The sequence below is a fragment of the Juglans microcarpa x Juglans regia genome, chromosome 6S (genome assembly GCF_004785595.1).
Source record: "Juglans microcarpa x Juglans regia isolate MS1-56 chromosome 6S, Jm3101_v1.0, whole genome shotgun sequence".
In the NCBI taxonomy this organism is placed as follows: domain Eukaryota; kingdom Viridiplantae; phylum Streptophyta; class Magnoliopsida; order Fagales; family Juglandaceae; genus Juglans; species Juglans microcarpa x Juglans regia.
The window spans coordinates 17,177,116-17,191,519 of NC_054605.1; the positions used below are offsets into that span (position 1 = coordinate 17,177,116).

At 35.1% G+C, this 14,404-nt stretch overlaps 1 protein-coding gene across 1 annotated transcript; it reads right to left on the reverse strand.

The window, feature by feature from the left end:
* Positions 1-1,877: 1,877 nt before the first annotated feature.
* On the reverse strand, positions 1,878-5,875 carry LOC121237500 (26S proteasome non-ATPase regulatory subunit 8 homolog A-like). Its single transcript, XM_041134245.1, has 6 exons — positions 5,646-5,875; positions 4,879-4,957; positions 4,235-4,337; positions 3,634-3,897; positions 3,238-3,349; positions 1,878-2,298 (listed from the first exon to the last, which is right to left on the reverse strand). Exons 1-6 carry the CDS (start codon positions 5,748-5,750, stop codon positions 2,158-2,160), a joined length of 804 nt encoding a protein of 267 aa, XP_040990179.1. The 5' UTR covers positions 5,751-5,875; the 3' UTR covers positions 1,878-2,157.
* Positions 5,876-14,404: the final 8,529 nt, after the last annotated feature.

The window sequence follows — 14,404 nt, forward strand, 5'->3', positions numbered from 1 at the left end:
TATTAAGTTCTGCACAACAACAAATACAGAAAGTCATTTTCTCCACGTTCTCGAGTTTTTCTTTTATCACATAGTCATTAAGAAAAAATAAAAAAATAAAAAATATATGAATAGTCATATTTGAGAGATATATTATCATTTTCGTTCTTGGACATCATATGTCGTACATAATTGAGTAGCGTGATATTAACTTTTTCAATTTATTGTTTAAAGTCCGAATCTATTTTTATTTGTTATATTGTTAAGCAATTGAAAACTTAATTTTCTTTCCTTCTTATAACCAGAGTATCAGATATTAGAATATAATTTAAATAATTTAAATAATTTAATTTATTAATTTTATTAATATAAAATTTTAAAATATATAATAATATGACTTCATATGATCTATTAAATTTATTTTATAAAAAAATAACTTTATATTTTACCTTAAGTCCTGATATTTTGTGATTTTATTTTTTATTTTTCTATATATAAAAAAATAAAGATCTTGGACGATAAGAAGCCTGAAGAATCTTTTTTAAAAGAGAGAAGACAACAAAAAGACAATAATAAATAACCAATGATATTTGATGCCAACCACGTCAACAGAATTTTTTTTTTCAATCAAAAGCTTCAAAACGACGTTAAGATATTGGGAAAATCTTCAAGGAAGCAATCTTCAAAAAATGATAATGTAGATTGGTGTCGTTTGAATTTAAAATTCATCTTAATTTATTTCAATTCATTTTATCTAATTATTATAATTTTTTTAAATTTCTACAAAAAATATAATAAATAATTTAAATTTTTATTCTACTTATTATAAACTATCTCAATTTATCTTTAAATCTAAACCACTCCAAAAAATGACGACAATGAACAAGACAAAGTTAAATGCGTAGAAAAAGAGGTGGTGTTGGTAATCAATCACTTGGAAAGCCACACGGTTTGTAATTTAGCAGGCTTGTCATTTGTGTGTCTACACACACATATATATGTACGTATGTATATATTACTTCATAGGATCTCTTTAGTCTTTGCCATGAAAACACATGGGGTTTTTTCAACCATATCCAGAGACTTGGCATCAGGAAATCAACTTGATGAAAGATTAATGCTGCTGCAGCCAGTAGCCTAGCATGCATGGTTTTAACAATTAATACTAGAAAATTACTTTATCTACAACATTGTTCCTGAGAACAAAGAAGCAACCGTATAAAGTTGCATATGATATGTGGCAGAAGATTAATAATGTATTTTTGTTGTTAATTGTTCGATTACAGAGTCAAAGCTGACACTAGGCTTCATTTGTTTTCGTAAATAAGACAAAATTTAAAGTTAAAAATTAAATAAAATATTTTTAAAATATTTTTTTTAATATTATTTCTGTTTTGATATTTGAAAAAATTGAATTATTTATTTTATTTTGTATAAAAATTTTAAAAAATTATAATAATATGATGAAGCTTCCGCTGCTTTTGTTAAAAAAAAAAAAAAAAGTTCGACAAATAGACTTTTTGGTTGAGTCAATCTTTCTAATAGGGTGGTCGGCATATTGTCACACAAAGTGTTCATTTGCAACACCGTTTTGTAATTATCTTTGACTGGTACAGAGAAACCCACAGGAAACTCAACATATCTCCACTGCAGAGACGACGTTGAGATCAAATTTCAGGTTAAGACATGGAATAGAGGGGCAACAGTCACAGTTTAGGTAGAAAGACATTGATTTTTGCAAGTGCAAGTTTCGTATTATGAAGTCACCGTTTATGTAGAAAGATAGGGAATATAGGGACAACAATCTAAAAGCAAAACAACTCCTTGCATAGAAATAATGTTAAAAAGTTATAGGGGCTCAAATTTTTCAGGTTATGATTTAAATTCTAACATATAAATAATTCATAACCTCCTACGCGGCATCTTATTCACTAAAATTGCAAATTCAGAAAATAGTCTCCCTTGAGGAAAAGAAAATGTGTCGAAAGCTGGGCAAGCAATGATGAATGCCAATGGCAAGAAACATGGAGAAAATATGTCCCACTTACTAAAGAGAACAATTTTTAAAGCTTAGAACTGAATTGGGAAGGAGAAATTTTCAAATAACAGAATCAGCATCAGTTGTCGGGATATTGGAATCCAAAGCAGACTATCAACCGTTGCCAGTTTGGATCTCTTTTACACAATACGTTCCAACTCTCTCGCATAACTGAGTGTCTGGTTGATCAATTGCAGAGAAGGTATTTCCTTGCACGGTGCAGATTCTTTTGCCTTCTGGAAAAATACAGAACTATTCTTCATCTCCCACTCAGGATGATCCTGAATTCAAAAGGAATATAGTGAAATGAAATAATTACATTTAATTGCTGGTGGGAAGAGTGCCTTGTGGGGCGTGTGTGCGCACAGGTGTCTATATATATGTATATATATAAGATAGTACTACCTGGCATACCAAAATGGGCTGAATGGTGTACCGAACACTTTTTAATTTTTTTCTCTTTTTCATCACTTTTTCAATTCAAACGGTTAATAAATAAAAATTCGGTACACTATTTGGTCCTATTTGGTATGCTAACTAGACATTTCCAGACAAGTGCACACATATAAAGCAACTTGTTTAGGGGCATTGAGCCCCAGCCGTGGGGAAGCAAATCCCAGATCAGAACCCCTACGGTCTCGGTGGTATGGAGGGGAGTTCCATGAACCTAAGTAATTGAACATCCGAAGGCCCTTTTATAATTAACCTAAATCTAGAAAACTATATCTAAGAAACATTTAAGTCATATACGCTATTTCAGTGTAACGCCAAAATGGAAAGCCCTAACCACATGGCCTATACTCCAAAAGGACTAGTCAATAATACAACTGGAGTCCCATTGGAACGTTATAAAGAGCAAGAACTTTTCATTCCCAAGCAATGTGGAATCTCATACACCACCTACTCTTATTATTATAATATAGGGTATCACATTCAGATATCACATATCCAAGGCCAATGACTTGGGCTAGGGCCTCCCTCATCCCAAAACACTGATAGCTCCAAACACTCCACTTTGAGGTGCAGCATTCCCACCTTTAAACAAAGGACTTGTGGCGAGATTTTGGACATGGTATTCCAACCGAAAGTGAAAGGTGTTCACCACAAACCAGATAATTGTAGGAACAAGAGATCAAGTATATTACTTCCAGATTGGTCAGTAATTTGAATCAATGAGGAAAAAATAAATAAATAAATTAACGCATAACAAGATTGAGCACCTCCTTGATGTATTCCAACAGTTCTTGGTCAGAAGAGAACAGCAGCATTTGCCGTGCATCATTAATTGAAAGATAATCATATGCCTTCTCACTACATCCAGCTATTTCATCTCTGAAAGTGACAGAAAAGATATAAATTTAAATATATTTTAGAGAGTAAATACAAACCTACAAATTAGAAACTATTTTGAATAAAAGCCTAAGTACTTCCACCAATCACATCTTCCCAGGAGTCCAAAGATAGATTTTCAAGTACTAGTTTACAGATACGAAGTTATGTTGCCATATTCAGAATGAGCTCTTAACTTGCTTGTTTGCAGTTTATTTGTCTCTAACTGCTTTCGATTCATCTAAGACATTGTAAGCATTACTAAAGATTGGAATTGACTAAATTACCTGACTGTCTTTGCCAGAAGATCCATGAAGTAGACATAAGTCTCGTGTGGCACCTTCTGCCGAGCACTCAACACACGGTTGTAAGCCCCTTCCATGAAGGATTGCTCCAACTCCACTGCATGCTTGATGCAAGGATTCTCCAAAGCAGTTGATGAAAGAAGTTCCAGTTCAGTGTGGAATTCAGCAATTCTATTTTGCACAAGGAGTCTCAATAAGTTGAGACCTAAGATTGGATACTCCTGAGGCGATGGTGGTAGGATGTTGCTGCTCCAAAGGAAAAATAAATAACAAATGAAACAGCAAAAGTATTGTTCATATCATTGCCGTATTGATCAGAGACGTAATCTTTTACAATTCATAATGGTATTTGTTTCATTATGGGTTATGGGTATCTATCTATGAAACATGTTTGTTGCTTTGCCATTGTGCATGTGATGATTTGAGTGGTTGCAGACAGAGATCCCTATTATATATAAATAGAACATTTCAATTTGGCATATATGCTTTTTCTTATTTCATTATTTTGTCTTGGCTCCACACTCATAATGTGGATATATATTGAAACAAAAGCATAGATGAATTGAAGAAAATATATACTTACCCAACATCTGTGTAATAAGGCTTCAACTGAAAGAAATCCCTTTCAAATGCATCTTGATCCTCGATCTTCACACTGAGAATAACAGCATGCTCATATATATCCCCTGAAAAGTCCTCATATATAATAAATCATGAGAAAATAATTCAGAAACAAAAAATTGATAACATGTACACCAACGTCAAACGATCTCTAATATACCTAATTATGTGGTTTAATAAATTTTCTTACTTATAAAACAAATCTCTAATATAATGGACTCATCAGATGCAAGATAATGAAAAGCTTTTTTATTTTTTTTAAATAATACAACTTTTCAATAACATTGTTTCTTGACTTAGTAGTAAGACTTTGGACCATATGCTCATTTCAATCATTTGCACTAATGTATAGCTCTTGTTCAGTACATTATGTACTCCACATTTCCAAACGCACTAGAGGTTCTAATCCACATATCATAATTAAGAGCTTGAATAAGTATTTGTGTAGAAAATGAACGCCAAAAGATTGAACTGCAGACCAATTCATGATTGCAAGGAAATGCTCATCAACAAAACTCCTTGGACAGTGAAACCATTGCAATACCATTGGAAAGAGAAAAAAGGAAAAGAACACATAGCATAAGTGATATGACGAAAGAATTTTACTTGCTAAGCTTAGTTCATGGATCGCATTAGGCGTGCCTTCAAACAGAGGTGGGAGGCTTCTGAATTGTGTCAGTAAGACCTGATAAATGGAAACAAAAAATAAAAATAAAAAATCCATCGGAAAATGCTTCAGTTCAAGTGTGTGCATCATAAACCACACCAACTTTAGCATGCTCTCTCTCATCATAAATCAGATCCAACAGGCTTCCAAAAGCTCAAAACTAAGCCCCAGTGGTACTCCCATCTAACACTCTAGCAATGATCCACAAAGAAATCTGATTGAAATTACTCAATGCCTCTACTCTAGCAACCATAAACTGAAACACAAATATGCTAGCCAAATCAACAATACGTTAGGTTAAGTCCCAAGTCCAGGATTCACTAAACCAAAGATAAGACTGTAGACAACCGTGACAAAATTTGGGTAATACTAAAAAAAAGGACATAGAGCTCGAGCTACAACTATTATCCCGCGTCATTCAATCAAACCAAACACAGCGACTAATTCATGCAATACCAAACTAAAAATTAGCCAAAATATTTTCTTTCCCAAGCCCAAATCAAAACCCTAATTATATACCAAAATTCTAAAATTCGCTATAAAGATTCGGATCCAGGTTGAGAAAACCACTATAACCCTTACTATCCCCAGCTACTCGCAAACTATGGCTTACAACCGAAAAAAAAAACAGGAAAAAACGGCAGGACATTAAGGGACTCATGAGAGTATTCGGCAAGAAAAACTAGGGCTTTTCGGGATGGTGTACCTTGAGTTGGGAGAGGAGTCTGCTGCAGGTATCGAAGTCGTGTCTGACGAACGCGGCTTTGAAGCGCTCGAAGAACTGTGAGACCTCTGTGAGCTTCGGATCCATCTCCTTTGTCTTCTCTCCCGTCAATGTGCGTAAAATCGATCACTTTCTTCGGCCTTCGCTCTTGCTTATTGCTGAAGAAGAAGCCGGAACAGAATTTCGCCTTTTAAGGGTTTTTTCCAATTTTATTTTTTTATTTTTTGAAAAAAACACACACGCACGCACACATTGGGCCCGGGTCGTGTATTCAGATCCAACTTGTAAAGGTGGGAAAGGGATTGCATACTAGGGCCCAGGACTTTGTAATGGGCCAAGTGATAGGCCTTGTCCACAGACGGCATCTTAAAAGTATGTGAATGTCATTAAAGTCGCTAGGCATAGTTTATCTTCATCTTTCAAGTGTTTTTTTGTCATCTTTCAAGTGTTGTAATATTTGTATTCCTCCATTACAAACTATTTTCAAATATTCTCAAAGAATTAGCAATTCAAACACTCTTTGAATTGGCATTTTTTAGGACAATGTTGTAGTCTATTGACTATGAAAATATAGGATTGAAGCCGTTTTGCTAGTTTCACTTTTTTTTTTCTTTTAATTTGTATTTTTTTAGTTGGTTAATTAGCACTTTGATCATCAAAATTTTTTGATTGATGGCCTGGATTCTTAACTCCCAATGTTTATATCTTGCAATGTTTACATAAAAATACTATCATGCTTGAAAAAAGAGGATCCTTCGAATTTTTAATCCATATCTTTGGCTTTGCTTTTTGGGTTTTCTTGTTTTGATGAGTCATCAGTCACTGAAAAACATCGATCTATTTATAAGTTTATTTATTGGCATATCAAACATATTATTGATCACATAAAAGCCTACCGCATGCATAAAATAATATTGATAGTTAATTATCAGGCAGTGTTCTCTGAATCTTCTTGTTTTGTGAAAAATTATCATCCATCTCGGCAAGTGTTAGACCAAGTCATCCTGGACGTTCCAAACTTGTAGCTGATATTCATGGACATTCCAAAATGATAGCTGCAACCCAATTTCCTCCAGAACCAGCGTGATTAGTGTTTCCTTGATTTTCTCTTTCACTTGTATCATGCTAAATAGTCTTATTTCCATTATGTACACTTCCATATTTGCTCTTGTAAAGCTATAATTTCTCTATTGATGTTGTACTATTTAAATCAAATGAAGTAGAAGGAGAAGGTAAGTTGGCCTCTTAATTCTTACCATTTTCCATTCAATTTGTAATTTATTAGATGGTATCAGCCATCTAAGGCTCACGCCCAACAAACATGATCCTACAACCCAACTTCTGCACCACAACAACCAAACATAATGGCCTCTTCCCTACAAACTATACCTCAATTTCCGAAATTGGATAACCCCAATTACCTTACCTGGCGGATCCAATTTCTGGTTTTTTTTAAAAAGTCACGACATGGTTGGACTCATTGATGGCACCAACCTTGCTCCAGCCAAAACTTTGCCTGACGACTCCTCAAATTCGGAGTACACCCGTTGATCTAAACAAGATAATAGTGTTCTCAGTTGGCCATATGCCTCTATTATTAAAAAACTTGTCTCCACAGTTCTTAATCTGGAGACCTCCAAGCAGGTCTAGGATGCCCTCCTTCTCTACCTCAAGGTCTCGCATTGCCTTTTTCAAAAGGCAACTTCAAACCATTTCACAGGGTAATCGCTCCTGCCTCTTTTACCTTGAAGAGGCCAAGCTCTTCTCCGATCAACTGTCCACTGCCGGCAAACCCGTGGAGGAGCAAGATCTCATCACCTACCTCTTGAGTGAGCTCAAGCCGCAGTTCATGCCTTTTGTCATCGCCTTCACCTCTGCAACCAGAGACAAAGAGTTCACCCTGGACAATTTCAAACATAAATTCTGAGTTTTGAGATGTTAATGGAGGCCTCAAACTCCTATGTACTTATTGAGACTAATTTTGCCTTTGCGGCAACCCATTCCAAACCTACGTCCCTAAAGAAAACTAAAAGGCCTGGATTTTCATCCTAGTCCCGTTTGCCCATCTAACATAATCGTCCCTTGCTCATGTGGGCTCCTCCAGCAACAGGCCCGATGCACCTCACTCCTTTGACAACCGGCCCATTTGTCAAACATGTGGTAAAAAGGGCCACACGACTCTTGATTGCTATCATCGGTTTAACTTCTCATATCAAGGCCGCTTACCACCATCGGACCTTGCTCCTATGGCTGCTGAAGGTAATACTTCTTATGCTCAGTAGGTGTGGTATGCAGACAGTAGGGCCAATGCCCATATTAACAGTAATTCGGCAAATCTCACCACCTCGCAGCCCTATAAAGGAGAAGAAACTATCATGGTTAGAAATGACTCAAGTTTGGTGATAAAAAATATGGGTACCAATCTCTCACCACAAATCATTCCAATTTTACTCTATCCAATGTTTTTCGTTGTCCAAATGCTTCCTCAAATTTGATCTCTATCATCTGTTTTTGTTTGGATAATGATTGTTATTTTATATTGACTAGAAATGATTTTTCTGTGAAGGAGAACAACACAGGGCGACTTTTACTCCAAGGGCAAGCTAAGAACGGACTCTATCCAATTGCAAAAAATAAATCTTGTTCAAATAAAATTTCTTGTTTTGCTGCCAAACTCGGCGTGTCCACCACATTTGACACGTGACATGATCGCCTAGGCCACCCATCTCAAGTTGTTTTAAATCAATTGTTTTGTTTCAAATATTTAGATGTTTTCACATCCAATAAACCAGGGTTTTGTTTGTCATGCTCTTTAGGGAAATCCAAACAATTACCCTTTAGTGACTCAACTCGTTAAACCAACCGGCCTTTAGCACTTATTCATTCAGATGTATGGACATCTTTTGTGTATTCGGTTGGTGGATCCAAATATTATGTTCTTCTTATTAATGATTTTTCTCGTTTCACTTAGTTATATCCATTAAGTTTAAAAATGAGGTTTCTGCAATTTCTAAACAATTTAAGGATTTAGGGAAGAATGTTTTCTCTTGTAAAATTCAACAATTACAAACCGATAACAGTGGTGAATTTATCTCCACTTCCTTTAAATCATTTTTACAAGAACATATCATATTTTATCAAGTAACGTGCCCTTATACCTCTCAACAAGATGAGATTGCTGAAAGAAAACATTGTCATATTGTTGAAACCAGGCTAACATTTCTAGCTCGGTCCCACCTACAGAATACATATTTGGCCGATGCTTTCCTCACATCTGTTTATCTTATAAATCGACTCACAACTAAAGTGTTACACACTTTAACACCTTTCTACATGCTTCATAAAATAGTTCTAAAATATTTACATCTTAAAATTTTTTGATCTGCCTGTTTTCCTTTACTCAAACCATATGAATCTCACAAACTATCTTTTCGTAGTAAAGAGTGCATTTTTATAGGCTATGCTAGCCGACAATGAGGGTATAGGTGTATTGACTATCATACTGGCCATGTCTCTGTGTTGCGCAGTATAATTTTTAAAAAACAAATTTTTTCTACAAAGCGTGGAGTCTTCTCTTCTCCTACCTTGCCGAGTACAGTTTTCCTAGGTATGTCTCTTTTTCTTTTATCACTTCTAGACTTTACAGTTTCACAGCCCTCTCCCACCTCTGAAGCCGAACCCATTCTCCCTTACCAAGAACTCAGCAATTCGTCTCCTACCCATCCACACTTTGACCAAGAGATTCCCAGTTCGTCCCTAACTTCCCCAACCAATCCACCTGCAGCTGCAATCACCACACCACCGGCTCCGTCAGTCTCAAACATACCCAACAACCAATCCCTTAACCTAGGCTGAGTCACAACCCGCTCCATGACCGGCAACTCCAAACCCAAAACCTTCCCAGATTTTACTGTACTGTATTCGACTCGGCATCCCTTGTAGGTACTCTCCACAGTGGTCACCGACACTGAGCCTTCCACCTACACACAAGCCGCTTCTTCTACCCCATGGTGTGCTACGATGGGACGTGAATTTGACGCATTAATGGTCAATGAGACTTGGTCACTCTGCCTTCACTCATTAGGTAAGCATATTGTTCGAAATAAATAAGTTTTTAAGATAAAACGGGTCTCTAACGATAGTATTAAGAGCTATAAAGCACGTATAGTTGTAAAGAGTTTTGATCAGCAACATGGAATTGACTATGCAGAAACTTTTTTACAAGTAGTGAAACACACCACAGTTCGCATGATTCTTGCTTTAGCAGTTTCTTTTAATTAGAATATACGTCAATTAGATATTTCAAATGCTTTTCTGCAAGGGTTCTTAGATGAAGAAGTTTTTATAGAGCAACCTCAAGGGTTTGTTGATGAGAATTATCCAGATTATGTTTGCAGATTACATAAGTATCTGTACGGCCTCAAACAAGCATCACGCGCCTTGTTTCGCCGCCTCTCACAATCCCTATTGGAGTATGGTTTCATTGAGTCTACTTCTGATTATTCCCTTTTTATCTATGCTACTGGTTCTGTGAAGTTGTATGTGTTGGTTTACGTTGATGACATACTAGTCACTAGTTCCAGCAAAACTGTGATTGATTCATTTGTTTCATCTCTCAAGGATTCATTTCTTGTTAAAGATCTGGGTGAGCTGAGTTTTTTTCTAGGTGTTCAGGCTAGCCGTGATCAACATGGGCTTCACCTACGCCAAACACGATACATAACTGATCTACTTGACTGCACCAAAATGGTGGGTACTAAGCCTCTTAGTTGTCCAACAACCTCAGGTCCAAAACTTTCCTCTAAAGACGGTGAGTTTTTGTCTGATCCTACTAAATATCGCCGTGTAGTTGGGGTTATTCAGTATTGTACAATCTCGCGCCTTGATATTGCGTATTCCGTCAACCAATTGTATCAATTTATGCACAATCCTCGTGAGCCCCATTGGATTGCTGTCAAGCGTGTGCTTTGCTACCTAAAGGGCAGTATTGACTACGGCCTTTATTTTTCTTTTGGTGCTATAAATTTACAAGCTTATTGTGACTCTGATTGGGCAGACAATCTGGATGACCGTCGAAGCACAATTGGTTATGGCATATTTCTTGGACAAAATCTCATCACCTCGATATAGGGGTGATAGACGGTCGGTCCGGACCGAATGGACCGACCCGACCAACCATTTCTGTCTAGACCGAACCGGACCGAGACTGATACCGGTCGGTCTCGGTCCATGTTTTAAAGGACCAAAAGGTTTCAGTCTAGTCCACGGTCCAAGATTTTTCCACCCCAGATAGGACCGGACCGAATGAAAAAAAAAATATTATATATATTATTTATATAATAATTGTACAATTAACAATATAACATTTTAAATATGTTATTAATACTTGTTAATATTCTATCAATTAACTAATATATAATATCAATTAGTTAATTATATAGTAATTATATAAATTAATAATATAATTTTCATCTAATTTATTATCGTTGACCATATAAATTTTTTTTTATTGAGTTTGTTACATAATACACATTAATAAGTCACTTAGTTTAATTTAGTATTTTAAATAAAAAAATTTTATTAATTGATTTAAAAAAAAAAAAAGAAAAAAATAATTAGGCCGGGCCGAATGGACCGACCGGATCGATAGCTACCAATCCGGTCCAGTCCCTAAGGGTGTTCCGATGGACCAGACAGAACCGAACCAGACCGACTGATTTGCACCCTTACCTGGATAGTGAAGAAACAACCCATCGTATCCAAGAGTAGTACAGAAGCGGAGTACCGTAGTTTGGCCATTGCTAGTGCCGAAATATATTGGATACGAATACTCATGAAGGAGCTTGGTGCTCTCCTACCTTCAAATCCAACTATTTGATGTGACAATATTGGAGCCATTGCCTTGGCATCTAATCCGGTGTTTCATGCTCACACCAAATATGTTGAGGTCGACTACCACTTCATCCTAGAAAATGTCTCAACAAAGACATTCAAGTGAAGCATATCTCTACACAAGATCAGATTGCCAATATCTTCACCAAAGGCCAAACTGCTACTTGGTTTGCTTTCCCACAGTCCAAACTAATGGTGATTTTGATCCCCATCACTTTTACGGGGGGTGTTAGACCAAGTCATCCTAGACATTCCAAACTTGTAGCTGATATTCCTGGACATTTCAAAATGATAGCTGCAACCCAATCTCCTTCCAAACTTGTAGCTAATATTCTTGGACATTCCAAAATGATAATTGCGACCCAATCTCCTCCAGAACCAGCGTGATCAGTGTTTCCTTAATTTGCTCTTTCACTTATATCATGCTAAATAGTTTTATTTCCATTTTGTACATTTCCATATTTACTCTTGTAAAGCTTTAATCTCTCTATTAATGTTGTAATATTTAAATCAAATGAAGTAGAAGGCAAAGGTGAGTTGGCCTCTCAATTCTTACCATTCTCCATTCAATTTGTAATTTCTTACAGCAAGCAGTAACCATTAAATTACTTCCAATTAATTGCAATCATGAGAGAAATTCCCTGATCTAGTGAAAGCCTCCAATGATATTCAACTTCTAGGCCATAGAATCTTTGGATTCAGCATCTGCTGCCATATATTTGTCATTGGATTCATCTCGATCTTCAACTGTTTAAATACATATTTCCACAATTTCCAACTCCTGAAGAGTAGTACTAGGAATAATAATAATAATAATAATAAAATAACAGCACTTTGTTCATGATGATGTGTGAACTTGGACAGAAGCACGCGTTTAAAGAGCTGGAGAATCTGATATTTACTAAAGTCTGATCTCATATATGCCATGCCCACCTTGTTACAGAAGAGGTAGAGAGCTTGCTTCATTCATATTCCACCAACAACAGTGAAATCTCTCCTCAATTAATTGGGCTTATAAGGAACAGTACTCTCCAACGTCAAACAGCTCCATTCTAGAAAAGGATAATCTAAAGATCAGGACAAGTCGAACCATTAAAGATAACTATAAATACATGAGCAAATTAACTATGATAATTGCTAAAATTTAAAGAAATATTTTGTACTATGAAAAACAATATAATACTTGATGCTATGCTCAAATTACAGTTGATTTCAACTTGAAGAAATTCATGAGCTCAACTCATCTTCTAAAACCGATTCTACAAGAGATGTTTGTTCATTCCTTATAAATATGTCCAAGACCTTATCCACAAACAATATGAGATTATTTCTCAACACAACTTAAAGTTGTAATTTTTTTTTTTTGGGAAAAATGTATGAATTTTGTAATTTTATTAAATAATTAATTAAATACCGTGACAACAATTTGATTTAAACTTTAAAATAGAATAATTCTTTTAATTTTAAGTGCTTTGAGTGGTGGATTAATTATGCTGAAAAATGAATTAAATAAAAGGAAGGTAGTACGCACGAAAAATCCGTTGATCATGCTTTACTCGATGCCTGATCAGTCAGTGCTGATCCGGTATTTATGTAATGATGATAATAGAGCTCAAAGGATAAAAACACCATCACTTTGCAATGAATTACCGAATATTTCCTTTCATTTTCAGGAAGAATAAATTCTTCCATTATATTATCATAGTGAAGACTAAAAAGAGGAAAAAGGCTTGGCCCCTAATACCACTCAAATGTGTGGGAGACCACCTCCTTCCCTATCCTTCCCCTCACCATTAACTTAATTTCGGATAATATCTTCTAAGAAATTTATTCTCATAAGAATTTTGTTTTTATATAATTTTATTTTCCCAATATTGAATTGAGTTTATAGTAAAATAAAAACTTTTAAATACATAAGAAAGATATATTTATCAATCAATACAAAAAAACATACATTTCATATTGTTGATATGATAGAGTTTAATTTATAACTTTTTTTTTTACAAACCCTACCATGCCAATGAATGGATATTGATATATATATATATATATATATGACGACGATGATGATGATGAAATAAATTCATCTCAATCGAGAAAAATACGCGTCAAAATAATTTTCTTTTGCTTAATAATTAGTTGCTCTTAAATGGACAAACATAAGGAAGAAATGTGTCAATTTCTTGAAGTTGAGAGTTAAACCCACATTGGCTAACTCCAAATGATGCTTCAATTTGACCTACCAAACTTGAATAAGATCAACCAACAGTAGTTAGAATAATAATCCATCCATGATCTTGGTTGACCAAAAGCAGGAGAGCCCCACCACATTTACAAACATCTTTGGAAGTGTGAGCCTTTTTCCAAATAAAAAAATGTTAAATGTACATAAGAAAAATTTATAAAAAATTTACTTCTCCACGTATAAATTATTGATATGTTAAAAAGCATAAAATTTGAAATTTAAAATTAAAATTAAAATTAAAAAAAAACTAACAAAACAAGTTTTGTAAATAAAAATATAAATAAAACTATAAATACTATTTCCAAATATTTCCCGACAAGAAATAAATCTGCAGAACTTCGATAGTCAGCAATTCCTTTATCTTATCTTATATTATTCCTTTTTTTTCTTGTCTCATCAGCCAATGCACTAAATGGGTTTCATGATTATATTGGGCATGCATGGAGGACAAAAACAGATGGGCCTTGGTTTGAGGGCCCAGAATTTAGTGGAATGTCATGGGCTCCGTCTCATCATGGAAAAGGGAGACCGAGAATCTATCCCATCATATGTAAAAAGAAAAAAAAATAATAATATCAAAATTCACAAAGCTCATCGATTTGCT

Excerpts from the sequence above, each read along its gene's own strand:
- LOC121237500 (XM_041134245.1), bottom strand. The coding sequence starts at position 5,750 with ATGGATCCGAAGCTCACAGAGGTCTCACAGTTCTTCGAGCGCTTCAAA. Across the intron at positions 4,958-5,645 it reads GACTCCTCTCCCAACTCAAG|GTCTTACTGACACAATTCAG; the intron begins GTACACCATCCC and ends TCCATTTATCAG. Across the intron at positions 2,299-3,237 it reads TGTTGGAATACATCAAGGAG|GATCATCCTGAGTGGGAGAT; the intron begins GTGCTCAATCTT and ends TTTTGAATTCAG.